The sequence below is a fragment of the Benincasa hispida genome, chromosome 3 (assembly GCF_027475165.1).
Source record: "Benincasa hispida cultivar pf3 chromosome 3, pf3_genome.v1.1, whole genome shotgun sequence".
Classification (NCBI taxonomy): Eukaryota; Viridiplantae; Streptophyta; class Magnoliopsida; order Cucurbitales; family Cucurbitaceae; genus Benincasa; species Benincasa hispida.
In genome coordinates, this window is record NC_143480.1 from 76,719,762 (window position 1) to 76,738,982 (window position 19,221).

Genomic DNA, 19,221 nt, shown 5'->3' on the forward strand with positions numbered 1-19,221 from the left:
TTTGTAAAGCTTGTGCCCTGGTGGATATCCATGGAGTTTGTAACAACGATCAACAGTATGCCTTTGAATATTACAGTGGGTGTAGATTGGTCCATCATTCTTCTTGTTTTGATTGGTGTTACGAGCAGTCTGGTGGGAAGCAGAAGAACCATTTTTTCACAAGGAGGGCAGTGGCATTAGATGAAGATATCGCATTGCCAAAGGATGAAGAATAAGCTTTCTGGTCAATCTCCTGTGCAACTAGAGAAAAGGCCTGATTGATTGATGGTTCTGGTTCCATTAGTAACAACTGAGATCTGATAGGAGCAGATGAATCATTTAAACCCATGAGGAAAGCCGTAACATACTCTTTTTGGAAGTAAGTCTGTAGGTTCTTGACACCACCACAAGTACATTTTCCACAAGAACAAGATGGGCGATAGGAGATGAGTTCATTCCACAACGTTTTCAGCTTGGCATAGTATGTGGTAACAGAATCTTAATTTTGGGATAAGTTGGAAATTTCACGGCGTAGTTGGAAGACTCTTGGTCGATTTTTACGCTGGTACCGTTCTTGCAGATCAGCCCAAATTTCTTGAGCGGAATCGGAGAAGTTGATGCTAGCAGAAATCTCTTTGGAAAGAGAGTTAAGAATCCACATGGTGACAATGCCATTACATATGATCCAAGAACTGAGTAACTCACCGGAAGGTCGAGGGATTTCACCATTGATGAAGCCGAGTTTATTCTTGACAGTGAGCCCGATCTTCATCGCCTGACTCCACGAGTCGTAATTCTATTCCGTAAGAAGATTGGAAACGAGCACAAGGCTGGTGCTGTCTGAGGGATGAAGAAAATAAGGGTTCTGATATTGTTCAAGAATGGAAGATGGGGAAGCTCGAACATTCTCCATGGAGTTGGAGTTTCCAGATGAGGTTAGGTCGTCGGATCTGGTCATGATCGTCGTTTCAGATGAAGAAGGAGAACGAAAAATCACGAGGAATAAGGCAGCGACTTGAGGGCGTCGGAATCTGAAGAAGAGAGAAAAATCGGCGCTCACTGGTGGCGCTCGACACTGTGGACGGAGGCGAGTGAGATCGGCGTTAGCGTCTGGAAGGTCGGGGAGCGAGATCGGCCCAAGAAGAAGAAAAGTCATGAGAAAAAGAGTGGCTGGAGGGAAAACGAAAAAAAGTTTAAATTTTGCTCTGATACCATATTAAAGTAGGGTAAATAAATCTACTGTATCATTTATTAACCAAAAGAGGTCTATAAATAGGCATAATTACAACAACATTTAACTACCCGTACAACAAAACTTATAACAAAATATAAACTAATTTCTAATAATTACTTTTAGAAACGTTTCTTAAAATCTAAAAATTAAAAATAAAAACGATTATCAAATAAGTTAGTTTCTTGAAAAATAGAATATTGGACGTCATTTTTAAAAGATTAGATGATAAATACCTTCAACATCTGCACGGGAAGAGACAAAATCAAGCACCATAATTCAGTACATTTTCAGTTTTTGGTATTTTTTAAAATTCAACTCTAAAATTTCCTATTCCATCTAATTTTTCCCTTTTTAAATTTAAATTAGAATTGGTTCGTTTTTTTAGGGTAAACCGTAGACCGAATCGGAAAACTCGGTTTTCTAATAAATTAAACCGAAAAGAAAAAAGGTTTTAGAACACCCTCGTCGTTCGTTCACATGCTCATATCTCTCTCTCTATACAGTCTCTGGTTAAAGCCTCTCTTCCTCATACAAGCGAGGCGGCGGAGATGGCAGGCGGCAGGTCGCCGTCCGTTCTGAACCGTGGTTTCCTTCTTCAGCGAATTAAGTCTTGTCGCCACAAATGTCCCACCGTCGACGACATCGTCGATCATCTCCAGTCCACTTACAGGGACTACCGAGGCCTCAAGAAGTCACCCTTCACTTCAATCGTCCAACAAACCATCGATTCTCATCTCAAGAAAAACCCTAAATCCACTCCCTCTTCTTCCACACCCAACAAAATCAAGCGCCAATTACAAGAATCTGAAAACGAAGACGCCGATTGCAGTACCTTTGGAAAGAAGCGCCATAAGAGAGTCGATGTAGGGGAACAGAGGTTGCAGAGTATGGAGAATATGCACCTCAGGAGGATACAACACAGGAATCAGGATGATTCGTCTTCTTCTTCTTCGTCTTCTTCGTCAGATTCTGGTAATAGTGGCGACGGAGCGGTGTCGACGTCGGAGGATGCTATTTACGGTGAAAAAGTAGAGCCTGAGTTTGATTTGATGAAGTCGATGCTCCGAACGTCTTATGCGGAGTCGAAGAAATTGAAGAATGAGCATTTGGAGAAGAGTATGGAGTTGGAAGTTGCCATAGATAATAAGGTTGCTGAAAAACTTGATTTGGGGAATGAAGGGAATGCAAGCAAGGGGGTATTGAGGAAGGAGAAGCAGGGTTCTCTTAATGGGGCAGAAATGGAGACAGGGGAAGGGAAGGAGGAAGGGCCTCGATTTAAGGATTTGGGAGGGATGAAGAGTGTACTAGACGAATTGAAGATGGAGGTGATTGTACCACTCTACCATCCCCAGCTCCCACTGTGGTTGGGGGTTCGGCCGATGGCTGGAATTTTGCTTCATGGACCCCCTGGTTGTGGGAAGACTAAATTGGCTCATGCAATTGCCAATGAAACTGGTGTGCCTTTTTATAAGATTTCCGCAACAGAGGTCGTGTCGGGTGTATCAGGTACATGTTCATCTTGCAAAATTAGTAGAAATTGTGTGTTTGGATGGTAAAACCATATGGTTGTATAGATTTAGAGATTTGAATTTTGGTTATGCGATGGTGTACATGTGCTTGCAATATGTCATGTTATTGTTTACTATTGTTAGGGTTAAACTTTTCATTTTGGAAAGCTAATTTTGGGATGCATCCTTTTGAGTATTGTGTTATCCATATTATAGTTATTGAATTGTTAGTTTTAAACTCTACAGGGTCTAAATGAAATTGGTAATCTAGATTGTTTAATCTTGATTTTTCCATAGTTCCAATCCAACACTAGCTATATTTTCTTGGTGATACTTAAACAGTTAAACTTGCAGTTTTGAATTTTTGGTATTTATTTGTAATATATGTACAAATGTAATGGATTTATTAAGTTGATGAAAAGTTCTCTTTAAAACTTCAATCATGGCAACATTGAACACTTTTACTACTGTTTACAAGTTCAGCTTTCAATGTTGCTTGAGCATTTTTTTTCCTCCAACTTTATTTTCGAATGTTGAATATGTTATTTTTTAAGTTTGATTATTAAAAATAATTGTATTATAGCCGTTATTAAATTGATAGTTTTATACTCTACAGGGTCTGAATGAAAATTTTAATCTATATTGTTATACTTGATTTTTCCATAGTTCCAATCCAACACTAGATATATTTTCTTAGTGATACTTAAACAGTTAAACTTTGAATTGATTTATTTGTAATATATGTACAAATGTAATGGACACATTAAGTTGATGAAAAGTTACCTCTGAAACTTCAATAATAGCAACTTTGGACACTTTTACTACTGTTTACAAGTTCAACTCAATGTTGCTTGAGCATTTTTCTTTAACTTTTTTTTGAATGCTGAATATGTTATTTCCTATGTTTGATTATTAAAAGTAATTGTATTAGTTACTTATTTTTATTTTTACTTTTGAAACTTTTAGGTGCATCTGAAGAAAATATTAGAGAGCTCTTTTCCAAAGCCTATAGGACTGCACCATCAATTGTTTTTATTGATGAGATTGATGCAATTGCATCAAAGAGAGAAAATCTTCAGAGAGAAATGGAGAGACGGATTGTAACACAATTAATGACTTGCATGGATGGGTTCCACAAGCTTGTAGATTCTAATGATGCAAGTTCAAAGAATGATAACTCCAATGTTAGACCAGGCTATGTTCTTGTAATTGGTGCTACCAATAGACCTGATGCCGTTGATCCTGCATTAAGAAGGCCTGGTCGCTTTGATCGTGAAATTGTATTAGGTATTCCAGATGAAAATTCAAGGGCTGAAATCCTCTCTGTCCTTACCAGCAACTTGAGACTTGAAGGTTCATTTGATCTTCTGAAAATAGCTAGGGCAACTCCAGGGTTTGTTGGAGCTGATTTAACAGCATTGGCTAATAAGGCTGGTAATCTTGCCATGAAGAGAATAATTGATCAAAGAAAATGCGACTTATCTACTGATTTCGTTGATAAGGAACATATAGAAGATTGGTGGAGGCAGCCTTGGTCGCCTGAAGAGTTGGAAAAATTGGCAATAACCATGTCTGACTTTGAGGTGATCAAATATATATTTAAATATGATGTTTGGACCCTTGCGAGATTTAATCTCTCTTTTTTGGATGTGAATCTTTTTTGTAATTATTTGTTAGGTCTTATTTTGCTTGATTGGGCTCCTTTCCTCTAGAGTGTTCTCTTTTTCTTCCTTTTTTTTCTCAATGACCGTTGGTTTTTATTGAAAATAGGAACTTTTTGAATGATGCTTATTTCATGTAAGTTATTGATATATATATTTTTAAATAAATGATATTGACTAGATTTTGTCATTCTCTTCTATTCCGTTGTATTCTATAGGAAGCAATTCAAATGGTACAACCTTCACTGAGAAGAGAAGGGTTTTCTGCAATTCCCAGTGTAAAGTGGGAGGATGTTGGAGGCTTAGAACAACTAAGAGCAGAGTTTGATCGCTATGTAGTTAGACGTGTAAAGTATCCAGAGGATTATGAGGTATTTATTTTCTGTTTTTCTTTATTTTTAGAGAATCATTTTTTTTTTTTTTGGGTTCTTCTTTCCCTCTAGTTCTTTTTTGTAATTGCATAATCTTATTCTTTAACAGTCAATTGAATTATTCTTTCATGTTTCTTAATAAAAATGGTGTACCGAGAATCAATGTGAAGAAGTTAGAATAAAAGTTAGTTAGTAAGCAATTAGTTACTTAGTTAGCTGTTATTCAGCCTACTTGTAATCATTTTCTTATAAATAAAGCACCCCTCTCTCATTTGAAGAGAGAATTGATATTGATTCAAAATTAGAGTTTTGGTTTGCACCAAAAGTGGTATCAGAGCAACAGCATCCTTGGACGAAGGGTGAGAGGAAGACACGTGCATCCGAGAGGAGGAGAAGATGATGCTTCGATGCTAGTTCAAGAGGTGGAAGACCCCACTCTTTCCAAGATCCACCATGCGACACTTGCTGTTCGTGGAAAAGCACCTTGGAGGGAATTCAAGGAATGTTGAACAATCTTCAAGAATTTGTGGCAATGCTTATGAGAAGAATGAATGCAGTGTTGGCACCGACCCAAGTTGAGGAAGAAGCTTCCGTTTTCAATCAAATTTGGGGAAGAGGAGGAAGAAGAGGTGTTGGAGGGCCAAGAAATTTTCAGTTTCATCAAGAAAACTTTCAAGAACGGGGTTCAAGAATCCACAGAAACAACAACCAAGAAGAAAATCCAAAATCCATATAATCGGCTCTCTTTGGATAAGTGCTTCCGATGTGGCCAAGCTGGTCACGTATCCAATGAGTGTCCACAAAGAAAGACGTTAACTTACATGGAAGAAGGAGATGAAGAAGCCCTGATTGAACATAGTGAAGAAGAAGAAGGAACCGAACTCATTGAACTGGATGATGGAGATCGGTGTTTTCAAAGTGCAAGGCGCACTCTAAGGCGACGAGCTCTTTAATCGCCTCAAGGCGAGAGCCGACCAAAAAGCGTTGCCCGACTGAAGCAAGGTGCACTTATAAAAATTAATAAGTAAATATTATTTTTACAATTATTGATAAAAGAAAATACATAGATTTTTAAAATGTTAAAATATTAAAATATTAAAAAAATTATTAAGAATTAAAATGAAAAATAACTATTACATAGATTCATCTTCTTAATTGATATTAAAGAAGAAAGCTTGAAGAAAGTAGAAAACTAGAAAACATGAAGAATTAAAAGAAAAAAAAAAAGGCGAGCGCCTGTGTCACCTTGAACATATGTTCAAGGCGACAGAAAGGCGCAAAAGGTGAGGGCCTCGTTGAAACTGCTCGTTTGGGGTGCTTGTAAGGCGGTTTGGCCTCTCATTGCCTTGCCTCTTGCCTAAGGCGAGCACCTGGCTGCGCCTCAACAACACGGATGGAGATAGGGTATCTTGTGTTCTCCAAAGGATGAATCACTCCTAAAGGAGACTCAAACCCTCAAAAGACATTACCTTTTCAAAATACGATGCACGATTAATGGCAAAGTGTGCAATGTCATTATTGACAATAGCAGTAGCAAAAATTTTGTCTCCAAGAAGTTAGTGGAAGCCTTGAATCTTGGGGTGGAAGCTCATCCAAACCCCTATAAGGTTTGTTGGGTGAAAAAAGAAAGGTGGCGAAACACAAGTAAGTTAAATTTATACCATCCCTCTTTCAATTGGCAGTAGTTATAAAGACCAAATAGTATGTGACGTCCTCGAAATGGATGTTTGTCACAGTCTCTTGGGAAGACCATGACAATATGATACTTGAGCCTTGCACAATTGGAGAGAAAATACTTATGAATTCCTTTGGATGGGCAAGAATGTAATTCTACTTCCATTGAATAAGAAGAAAAATAAGTGAGTTAAGCTGAAAAAAGAGGACAACAACTACCATTTTACCACAATCAGTGGCAGAAGCTTGATGAAGGAAAGAGAGACCGATGTCTTAGGACTTGTAGTTGCTGAAAAGTTCAAAGACACTCAAAATAAAGTCCCTCAAAAAATATAGAAACTTTTTGATGAATTTCCTCATTTGAAAGATGAACCTGAGGGACTACCACCCTTGAGGAACATCCAACACCATATTGATCTAATCCCGGGAGCAATGTTACCACACTTACGAAATTTTGCATCAACATATTGAAGAGCTCCTAAAGAAAGGCCACATCAGATCAAGCTTGAGCTCATGTGCAGTGCCTACACTAATTACTCCAAAGAAAGATGGAAGTTGGAGAATATGTGTAGATAGTCGAGCAATCAACCGAATCACACTAAAATACTGTTTTCCAATTCCAAGAATCAGTAACCTACTTGATCAACTAAGTTTATTTGAAGAGTGGCTCCCATCAAATAAGAATAAGATCGGGCGATGAGTGAAAAACCGTGTTCAAGACCAATGAAGGAATTTTTTAATGGCTTGTTATGCCAATCGGTCTATCGAATGCTCCTAGCACATTTATGAGACTCATGAACCAAGTATTATCATTTTCTTAATAAATTCGTTGTAGTATACTTTGACAATATCTTGGTTTATAGCAGGAGCATTGAGGAGCACTTACAACATCATCACAAATTGTTTCAAGCTTTGACAACAGAAAAATTATATATCAATCACAAGAAGTGTCTCTTTCTTGTGAAAGAAATTTCTTTCCTCGGCTTCCTAATAGGCCACAGTCAAATCAAAGTCCATCCGAAGAAAATTGAAACTGTCATTCAATGGCCTACACCTTGTTCTGTGAAAGATGTCCAAGCATTCCTTGGCTTGGCCTCCTTTTATAGGAAATTTATCAAGAACTTCAGCTTTATGACAGCACCCTTGACTGATTGTCTAAAGAAAGGGAGCTTTACTTGGAGCCCAAAACAACAAAACAGCTTTGAAAACACCAAGAACAAGCTGAGCAGCAGCCCTGTTTTGAAACTACCAGACTTCTCCTCACCCCTTTCGAAGTAGCAATGGATGCTTGTACCTCTAGTATTAGAGCTGTCCTATCTCAATAAGGCCACCCGCTTGAGTATTTTAGTGAAAAACTCAGTCCTTTAAGGCAGAAATGGAGTACATATGAGCAGGAACTATATGCCCTTGTTCGTGCTCTCAAACAATGGGAGCATTATCTTCTATCCAACGAGTTTCTACTAATCATAGACCACTTTTCACTCAAATACTTACAATCTCAAAAGAATATAACTCGTATGCATGCGCGGTGGATTTCATTTATACAAAGATTTGAATTCGTGATCAAACATCAATCCGTTGCTGATGCTCTTTGTTGAAAAAGGCTGATTCTAACTATTAGCTATAGAAGTAACTGCATTTTCTCACCCAACAGAAATATATGAAAATGATCAAGACTTTGTTGATATTTGGTACAAGTGTACTAATTTCTTGAATGCTGAAGACTTCCATATTGTGGACAGTTTCTTATTCAAAGGAGAGCACTCGTGTATTCCTTATACATCTCTTTGAGAAGCCCTCCTAAAAGAAGCTCACTTCGGAGGTTTAGCAGGACTCTTTGTCCTAGACAAAACGTTTGAATTAGTATCCAATAGATTCTATTGGCCACAACTTCGAAAAGATGTTAATAATTTTGTCAGAAGGTGTGTTATTTGTCAAAAAGCCAAAGGAACTTCTACAAATGCCGGATTATATACTCCATTACCGATCCCTACAATCATTTGGGAAGACCTATCAGTTGATTTTGTTCTTGGTTTACCCAAAACACAAAGGGGATATGATGCTGTCATGGTGGTTGTGGATCGTTTCAGCAAAATGGCTTATTTTCTAGCATGCAAGAAAACAAGCGATGCGGTCTATATTGCTAACCTCTGCTTTAAAGAGGTAGTTCAACTTCATGGAGTACCTAACTCAATCGTCTCAAATAGGGACGTGAAATTCTTAAGTCATTTTTGGCGTACCTTGTGGAAAAAAATTGACACTAGTTTGAAGTTCAGCACCATTTCACATCCACAAGCTGACGGCCAAATAGAAGTCACCAATAGAACGTTGGAAAATCTTATAGGATGTTTAAGTGTTTCACAACCAAAGCAATAGGATTTGTCCCTTGCTCAAATGGAGTTTGCTTTCAATAACATGAAGAATAGATCAACAGGAAGATGCCCCTTCGAAGTAGTATGCACTCAACCTCCTAGACTCACATTTGATCTTGCAAACTTACCTTCTCCTATGGATGTTAATCTTGAAGCTGAAAGTACCGAGAAGTTCATGACCATTTAGAGAAGACCATGCAGTTTTACAAGGAAACTAAACACAAATCAAGAAGAGAAGTCAATTCCGAAGGAGACCTTATAATGATCCACCTACGTAAAACAAGATTCCTAACTGGAACTTGCAACAAGCTGAAGGACAGACAATTGGTGCCTTGTAAAATCCTACAAAGATATGGTTCTAATGCTTATTGCATTGAACTACCGGTTGACCTTCACATCAATCTAGTATTCAATGTAGCAGATTTGAAACCCTACTTTGCTCTTGATGAATTCCAATTAGCTTCTTGATAGCCTCGAGGTCGAGTCTGAATTTTAGGGGGGTGGAATATGGTGTACAGAGAATCAATGTAAAGAAGTTAGAATGAAAGTTAGTTAGTAAGCAGTTAGTTACTTGTTAGTTAGCTGTTATTCAACCTACTTGTAATCATTTTCTTATAAATAGAACCCCTCTCTCTCTCATTTGAAAAGAGAATTGATATTGATTCAAAATTAGAGTTTTGGTTTGCACCAAAAAGTTTGGTTTCTTATAAGAAAAAAGTCAATTGAATATTTGAACTAGATTGTAATTTCTATTGTAATGCTAGGACTATAGGTTTTTCAAGATCCAATTAAATTAGAGAAGGAAATTTATTCTCACACTTTGGCGTTGGTTTTTCAAGCTTCATGCTCGTTAGTTTTATAAGGTTCATTTTACCAATAAAATATTAAGGCTTGTTTGGTATGCAATTTGGACTTTGTTTTAGGTTTTCTTAGATTCATGAGATGATGAAATCAAATGTATTCAATGAATATTTTTTTAGCAGACTTATTTTTTTAAAGTTGCTTGAAATAGTAGAAATTCGGAAAACAACATTTACGTTATATTCAAAATTTGAAATTTCGATATGCAGTCTGCAGACTTACGTTAAAACAAAAAAGATTTATTTTATGTTGTATACTCATTTCATTTTTGTTCAATTTAATATGTATAATATAATATATTATTAAATATATGATACTGTAAGATAATTATACAAAAATTTTAACATAAAACATGTCTAGAAATGAATTAGTATTAGTTGAGATTTAACCTTATATTTAGTTAGTAATTAGAACATTTGTGTGTGTGTATATATATTTGATAAGGAATAGAAAATCTTTTATTCCAAAAGATCAAGAACAGCAAAGTCCGTACCTTACATTCTTACAAAAAAGACCACCTCAACTAAATCAATGAGGAAGGTGGAGTAAGAATGATTTATAACTGTATATTATCAAACACATTCTAGGCACTTGTTTAAATTGGATTTCTGTTTTTAAATCTACTACTGAATGCAAATGAACCATTGAAAACATGATATGCCTGTTTTTCATCGCCTTATTTTCAAATTTCTATTTACAAAATGTTTATCAAATGCACCTTTAATATTCGTAAATAAAATAGAGTTTCTTCATGCCTCTTTTCTACATGGTTTAGAATTTCCGGTAGTTTGTTCTTACAGCATTCTGTCAAATTTTTTAATCCATCTTTAGTTTCTCTTAATTGTTCTTGGTTCTAGGGCTTTGGTGTGGATCTAGAGACTGGATTTTTGTTATATGGTCCTCCAGGATGTGGTAAAACACTAATCGCTAAGGCCGTTGCAAATGAGGCTGGAGCCAACTTCATTCACATTAAGGTTCCGTATTTAAGCTACTCAAAGCTTAAAGCAGTGGTTTATCCATCCTATAACATATTTTGGATTATCTTATTGCTTTTATATATATACTAACCATTTCTTGCATAGGGTCCAGAGTTACTAAACAAATATGTTGGAGAAAGTGAACTTGCAGTTCGGACATTATTTAGTCGGGCAAGGGCATGCTCACCATGCATTCTGTTCTTTGATGAAGTATGTGATTCATGGCTTACTTTCAATTTGCTAGTTATTGTTGTCGATGATCATTTTTGTATTTATGACTTGAGGGTTTGTACAAGGAATTTATATCTACGGTAGTAATTACATTAGTATATATTTGCCCATGAAGTCAAAGAAAACACAATTTTTTAATAAGGTTCTAAATTTAATGTTATTAAAATATTTACTTTTAAGTTTCATCTAATAACATCTTTCATCTTTATTTCAAACTTCTGACTATTCTTTTCTTTCTAAAGAAAGAGGAAACAAAGATATTTTGTAAATTGCAGTGAATAAAGTGCAAAACAAGAACTGTGGGGATCATAAATTTTTCCCCGACCAATACGCATTAATAAACAAAAATTCATAGTTTCAATGAAATTTACTAAAGTTACCCCAAAAAAGAGAAGCTCCAAAATGGATGATCACCTAAATGAAAATCTTCCCGTTTCTCTGGAATGGTTATGAATGTGTGGCTGATAGATAGAAGAAAGATCTGTACGTATATATGATTATTATTTTAATACGTTAAGTTTCCACTTGTTTGTAATTGTAGGTGGATGCCTTAACAACAAAACGTGGTAAAGAAGGGGGATGGGTTGTGGAGCGATTATTGAACCAGGTTTGATTAAGTGCCATTCAATGGATTCCTTTTTATTTTCTTGTGCTTCTTTCTTCTTGTGTTTTCCTTTTTCTATCCTTGTTTTTGTTTTTTGTTTTAATTTCTTTTCCTCATTGGTTCACTGTGTTGGAATGGATCCACTACATTTTTGTAGTTACTCATAGAGTTGGATGGAGCAGAACAACGACGAGGTGTCTTTGTTATTGGTGCTACAAATAGGTAAATCTTTTTTATTTATATGCTTTAGTGAGGGTCATTATAATCTTAATACTTTATAAGTTTATTTTGGTAGACCTGAGGTCATGGATCCTGCGGTACTGCGACCGGGAAGATTTGGAAAACTTCTTTATGTTCCTCTTCCTGGTCCAATTGAGCGAGGGCTAGTCTTAAAAGCTCTTGGAAGGAAGAAGCCTATTGATGTTAGTGTAGATCTACTTGCAATTGGACAAATGGAGGCTTGTGAAAATTTTAGTGGGGCTGATCTTGCTGCACTGGTTAGTTTTTATCTTTTTGGGTTTACATAAAATGGTTAAAATCAATTTAGTCATTTTTAAAAATACTTAGAAAATGCTTTTAATCATTTGAAAACAAGTAAATGGCATGAAAAATACATTTAAAAGTGTAAAATTATACATTCGAATCGATTTTTAGTGATTAAAGTGTGTTTTGGAGTGTTTTTAAACAGTTTCAAAATCAACCTACACTTATATTGGAAAGATAAATCACGGTTTCTTCTTTTATCATTTTGCTTGGGGAAAGGGTGAAGGGAGAATGGTTAAGGTCAAGCTTATGATTTTCACATGGCAGATGAATGAAGCTGCAATGGCTGCTTTGGAAGAAAAATTGACATCTGACAAAAGTAATATTGAATCAGCATCATGTACAATCAATATGATCCATTTTGAGCGTGGGCTAACTAAGATTTCTCCCTCTGTGTCAGAAAAGGTTTCATTTTCCTTAATCGCATTCAAAACGAAGTATTGTCATGTATCATTTTCTAACTGTCATTTTTTCTCTTATTCTTCGGTGACAGCAAAAACATTTTTACGAGATTTTGGCGAAGAGCTTAAAAGCCGCTTAGTGAAGCAGGATGGTTAATTCAACAATATTCGAGAATGGGTACAATTGCTGGCAATTTTCAATTCTGCAGTTTTAACTTGGACTGAAAAGGCAGGCATGAGAAACATTGCTGGCTGTCGGAAAATTTTGTTTAATATAAATTTAAATTTTGAGCAAAAATGTATTTTTAGTCATTATAGTTTTATAGATGATTTATTTAGGTCTTAACATGGCAAAATGGACATTTTCACTAATGAAAGTTTGAAAATAGTTGGAATTGATCCTTGAAATTACATTCACTTATGAAAGTTTGAAAATGCTTGTGTGATACAGTGCTTATGTGGCTTATGTATATATATATATATATATATATATTTGATAAGGAAGCCACTGAATGTCAAAGTGTACAAAAAAGGCCTGTGGAAATTGCAAAAAACAGTCCAACAAAATGGGGGTTAGTGACAATTAGGATGCTTTTAAATTTGGAAGATTCATAGGACTTTTGAGGGTATGAAATGACTAGTTTGTCCTTTAAAGTAAAAACAGTTTCATTATTATTTTCTACAACTTCAAATTTCCTCTCTCACTAGTTTCTCTCAACCACTCGCAAGCTTTATTATCACTCTATTCTCCAAAATTTCTAGTAACAATTTATATTTATTTATATTTTTGCTAAAAATTGAGTTTTCTTATATTATTCTCAATATTTTTTTGACAATCACATTCTTCTTTTACTTTTATTCTCAAAAGATATAAATTCAAATTGTGAGAATTTTTATGAACTCAAAATTTGTGTTGAAAATTTTCTTCCAGCTTCTCGCAGCGAGAAAATGTAAGAAGTTTTATATAAGCCCGAAATTTATTTTGCAACTTTTTGCAGCGAGAAAATGTGAGAATTTACATGAACTCAAAATTTGTGGTGTTGGAATTTTCCTTGCAGAGAGAAGGTGCGAGAAATAGTTTCAGAAGTTGGAATAAAATAAATAACCAACTGTTTCCACTAACTACTTGGAAAAAAATCTGCACTATTGTCAGTTTAAAAAAAAATGTAAGTGAATGAAGTTGAATAACCACACTCAACTGAAAAATAAGAACATCAAATTTCTGTAGCAAAGATGCAAACCCTTACTAGAAATTTTGGAGAATAGAACTTTGAAGAATTTAGGGTGTGATAGTAAAGGTTAGAGAAACTGGTGAAAAAGGGTTGAAAGAGATGAGAGTGGAGTTGGAGAGAAGACATTTTGAAGTTTTAGAATATAACAATAAGGGCTAACACGAGTAATGATAATTTTTAAGGTTTCATTTGAAGATATGACAAATTGATTTTAAGTTTTGAAAAATAGCAAATTGATTAATAATTTGCGAATATCATAAATACCCTCATCTTCGATAGATTATATTTTCGGTTTAAAAAGTATCCAGATCTTTTAATGGTAACAAAAAAAAGATTCTTTCCCCTAAATTAGGTTGTAACTAACTAACCAAATTTTAATTAAATGGTAAAAATAGACAACACAAAACAAATCAAAAGTTGGAAATAGAAATCCAATAAATAAAAACTTAATATGGAAAAATGGATTAGTATACCAATTGGAACATACCACACATAGGTATTCTGACCATTAAACAATACTGTATGACAACATATGTGAACATAATTATATTATTGTGTATTTATAATCTAGAACTAAAGCTCTGTATAAATATTTGCAAAAAAAAAAAAAATGGTGGATGGATGATACTTTGAAATCGTAAATAATAAACACAAATTCTTAGTCAAATATAATAAATCCTCAACAAATTTTATGATTATGCACGAAAAAAATAAAAATTAAATAGGAAAACAAAAATTTTAGATAAAGTGATATTTGAAAATTAGATAACATTGAAAAAAAAAAAGAAGAAAGCATAAATGAAAAATTGGAGTAGAGTGAAATTTCAAAAGAAAGATTTTGATACTAGTTTAAAAAAATGGAGAAAGAAAAGAAAGTATTACACCTTGTAAAAATGGTATGATGCTATCAAAAGAAAGAAGCAAATAATAATTTTTTAAAAATCATTATTCATTAGTTAATTACAATGTATTTCGTTGAAGAAAATTTGGTGAACAACAAAAGAAAGAAGTAAATAATGACTACTTACGGAGAATTGATAGTTTTGTGAAATAAGAGATTGAAATTATTAAGAATACAAAAATAATTATCCATTAATTATTTCTTTTCCTCTTCATCTTCTGATTTCAAATTCACCATCTCTATTTTGTTTCATCAAGCCTCCATCGCACTTTTTCCTACCGATAAGCTCGTCTAAAAGTTGTTGCTTCATCTAAATCTCTCATAGTATGAGTTCAAAGCGTGGTACGATATCTGATCTCTCATAGTATGAATTCAAAGCGTGATACGATATCTATACGTTGAAGAATCACAACAACAATACCAAAATCCTAATTTACAGAAATTGATTAAGAAGAGTAAATACTTCTCATTATCAAGATTTTCTTTGGTATTTATAAAAGAATTGGCGAGGAATAATTTGAAGCATGAAAATGTATCATGACTACGCTCTAAGAAAATCAGTTCCTTTACAAAAGAAGTTTAAGTGAATTGGGAGTATTGTCGCACTAGTCTTCGGTAATTTGAGATATTAAAAAAGAAGAAACAAAATAAATATATAAAATAAAAGGTAAAATGAAATAATAAGGATGATATAAGATTTGAAATAAATAAAAAAAAAAGAAAAAGAAAGGAAAAGAATGGAAAAGAATGGAAGAATCGAAACAATAGGAATAACATGAGATTTGCAAAAAATATATATAAAAAAGAGAGAAAAGAAATGGAAAATAGTGAGATTTGAAAACAAATATTTGATATTATCTCAAAGTTTCAAATAAGGGAGATTTTGTAGGCTGTAATATAGGAAGACCAAAATTTAATTACGGTGTAATACAAAATATTATTGAGGACATTTTAGGATTAACAAAAAAAATACATTACTGCAATTGAGACATTTTGCCATAATTCAAAAGAATCCTATCGTTTGCTATTTTTTCAAATGATAGTATAATTACTACTATATGTCTTAATATTCCTAAATATAGTAAGAAATCAAGTCTTACAAAGGCTCTCAAATTCAAGGTGGTCTCATCCATTTATACTTTTGATCCTAGGTTTGCCAAATTAAATCAATTATTATCAATTAGAATATGTTTGGTTTAATTTTAAAAATAAGTCATTTTAGAAAATGTTATAGCGACCACATAAAATTGTTTTTGAAACACTTATTTATTTTAAATAGTTTTTTAATTAAAAATTTTTAAATAAAAATGACTTTTTGAAAAAACGTTTTTTTTCTCTAGCCAATAAAAATAGACCTCATCTACTTATATATAGGATAAATCTAAGAGCCGACAAGACAAATAACAAATTTTAAAATTTTGTTTGGAAAAATAGAAAATTTAAAATTATAAAAATAGAAAAAACAATTTTTTAAAAATAAAAAGTAGAAATTAGAAAATGTCCAAACTACCCATACACACTAAAATTGATAAATAAAAAATAAAAATAAAAAAAAAAACCAACCTTACAACCAAAAACAAATCTAAAAAGAGCTAAACCAACACAAATCTAGTATTTTAGAAATCACTATTTACAAGCAAATACATATTTATAACGAAGAAAACAATAATAATAAAAAAAAATAGATGGTTGAAAATACATTGATTTAGTCGCATTTCGAAGGCAAAAACAACCAAATGGTGGAGGATTGCAGCAGAAAATGAAAGTATCATGGTGGTGCGAGGTTGAAGTAGAGATGAAATATGAAGAAGAAAACGAAAAGCGGAGATGGAGCTTGTTGACGATTGACAATCGACGATAACATCACAGAGAAGAAGAAACGATTAAACGAAACAAAATCAGGGATGGAAGTTCATGTAGGGTTGTTGATTGGAGAGTCAAAAACGAAGAAGAAAACACAGCTGAAGTGCTGGTGGCGTGTGGCTGCAACAATGGAAGAATGTGGATGGGGTAGAGAGAGATAATGTAATGTTACATCTTCTTTTTATTATTATTATTACTATTGATTTAACTTTGATTAAGATCTATTAGATTCTAAAAGGAAAGCTATAATCTAAAATTCTATTAAAATTTATAGGTGAAGCATGGCTTTAAAAAAAAAAAAAAAACTAATATTTTTAATTATCCTATATATATATATATATACTTTTATCTTTTCCTCTCAAATTCAAAATTTAAAAGTTTCAAATCTTTTATAAAAAAGAAAAGAGTAACATAAAACCGAACTGGATAACAAAAGATAGATTTGAATAGATATTGATAGAGAAAGATCATGAAGATACAAAATTCTATTATATTCCGGAATCACAAAGTGATGGCTTCACTTTACAATTACTCTATATGTGTAAAAGTATACTGTTATAATTAGGAATCACGAGAAAATATTGGTTCAAAATCTCATAACTTTATATTACAATTGCACTGTATGTGCAAATTTAGATTACTTAATTCTCATAGCTTCATGCTACTATTATATTGTAGGGATAAATGTATATTAGTTAATTACTAAAAACGGAAAAAAACAAAACACTTAGCAATAATACAAAAATAATATATCAAATAAATGATAGAAAAAATACACACACAACTTGCAAAAATCGAAAATATGAAACAAGATAAAATTAATCTAATGAAAAAATATATAAAATAATGAGAAAAAGATTTAGATACAACTAAATCGGCTAACAAGCTGGCGAGTAGAAAGTTGTCGAGGCCTTTTGTTGGCCAAATAATATTTATATTCACAATCTTAAAGTTCTAGTAACATGTAATATCTGGTAAGATCGGGTCGAACACAGGGAACCTTTGAGTTTCTCTATTAAATTGTTCACAGCTTATGGTAACCGAAGGGAGGGGGTTTAAGATTGAATTGTTTGATTGTAAGTAAATAGATTGCAAGAAAATTTAGAGAGAATAAATTTGAATAATTAAACTATCTAGCTTAGGCTCTCAAGTCAATTCCCAATTTGCAATTTGATCATAGATTCCTCAAATTAATTCATAAATTGTCTATCTTTAGCCACCTTACCTAGAAAAACTTGGTGAGAGTCCAATTTATCACATTAGTCGCTTTAATTAGATGAGAAGCATCATAATTAATTTGGACTAACCACATTAAGACTTGGGATTATGCTAAGGTGAATGTTTAATTTTCAAGCGCCTAATTAAACATTCAATATGATTTTTCCTAGGTCAATGAGCAATGCTTTTCATCATAGACAACGAATCACAAGTCTAACTAACTTTTCCCTATCTTGGATCAAATTACAATTATATGTCACGTATTGAAATTTTACGCTTAGCTAATGATCTTACATCCTCAAGTATATATACAACCATAAATATGCAAAGCCAGTAAAAGACTCCAAAGTCAATATGCAAAATTATAATTAAACGATATAGATCTCACAAGTCTACATTATTGGGAAAAATTACCCTAGCCTAAGCTTGAATTACCTCCTTAGCCCATAAACAACATGAAGATCGAGGAAGAATTGTTTGGATACATCAAGAGATCAAAAAGTAGAAGAAAATAGAGAGAAATCAGATGAAAATCAGCTGGAACCGGACATGACAAACCCTAAGCGACTAATGGTGTATTTATAAATTTTGTGCTAGCACAGCAACACAAGGATACAGTCCCGCGACGTTGTTGGTCAAAACGCGCACATTCATCTTCATAGCATCGCAATGTTATAAGATAGCGTTGCAACACTCTATACATTCCAGGAAACGTTGCTCTCTGTCTCTTGGTGTCATGGTGCCATGCCATTAGGGGAAAACTTGTAATTTTGACTTTTTCTTTCTCGGTTAACACTGTTGAGCTCCATTTTGACTTGTTTTAGCTCCATTTTGTCACTAACTCCTAACTTTTCCTCTCAGGTGCTCAAAACGTATAAAATTATAAAATAAGCACATAAAATCTAGGAACGACCTTGAATAAAACAAAGGAAGATAACACATTTTTTGTACTAGCAAACACCCAAACATAATTATTGATTGTCCTAGAGTAAGGTAGAATAAACACACACTCACAAAAGATATGCTCACTCAATTTGTAAGGGTCGTTACTCAGTCTTCTAAGATCAAGCTTGCAATCAACAATGAATTCAAAATCATAATCAATCAATGAAACACATTTTAAAATTGATTCTAAATCTATTTATGCATGAGTGATTTCAAAACCCTTCTAATTAAGCCTCAACACCTCGAAACGGTTTTAAACAGCTCTCAATTTTCTTCCCCCCTATACTGGCTCAAGCACTAACTCTCAATTTGGAGTGACAACAAAAATACAAGCTAAATAATATAATTCTAAGCATGCAAGACCTAATGTAGACAGATAAAGAACTTAAACTTGCATGAAAGATAAGATTTTTTTTTTTTTAATAAAAAAGGCTTAAAATCATGATTAATCATTCCAAACATCATCTCATACAAGTAAAATCACAAGGGAGTGTATCATCAACTTATCATTATAACAAACCTCACAAGAAATGAGCAAGCAAACAATCCAAACACACAAAAATAGTCCTAGTTCAGATGCTCAATGACTCTAGCCAGAATATAGACATATCCCTCGTAGTTATATGTTATTTGAAGCTAAGTGATC

At 33.6% G+C, this 19,221-nt stretch overlaps 1 protein-coding gene across 1 annotated transcript; it reads left to right on the top strand.

Annotated features, from left to right (window-relative positions):
• The first annotated feature begins 1,577 nt into the window (after positions 1-1,577).
• Positions 1,578-12,824, top strand: CDC48C (cell division cycle 48C). Its single transcript, XM_039026537.2, has 10 exons — positions 1,578-2,719; positions 3,688-4,304; positions 4,601-4,753; positions 10,518-10,634; positions 10,743-10,847; positions 11,410-11,475; positions 11,630-11,694; positions 11,768-11,969; positions 12,283-12,420; positions 12,509-12,824. Exons 1-10 carry the CDS (start codon positions 1,762-1,764, stop codon positions 12,554-12,556), a joined length of 2,469 nt encoding a protein of 822 aa, XP_038882465.1. The 5' UTR covers positions 1,578-1,761; the 3' UTR covers positions 12,557-12,824.
• Positions 12,825-19,221: the final 6,397 nt, after the last annotated feature.

What these genes read in the sequence shown, in the direction of transcription:
- CDC48C (XM_039026537.2), top strand. Translation starts at nt 1,762, where the DNA reads ATGGCAGGCGGCAGGTCGCCGTCCGTTCTGAACCGTGGTTTCCTTCTT. An exon ending in GGTCGTGTCGGGTGTATCAG is followed by an intron (nt 2,720 to 3,687) that starts GTACATGTTCAT and finishes TGAAACTTTTAG; the next exon opens with GTGCATCTGAAGAAAATATT. An exon ending in TGGAGCGATTATTGAACCAG is followed by an intron (nt 11,476 to 11,629) that starts GTTTGATTAAGT and finishes ACATTTTTGTAG; the next exon opens with TTACTCATAGAGTTGGATGG.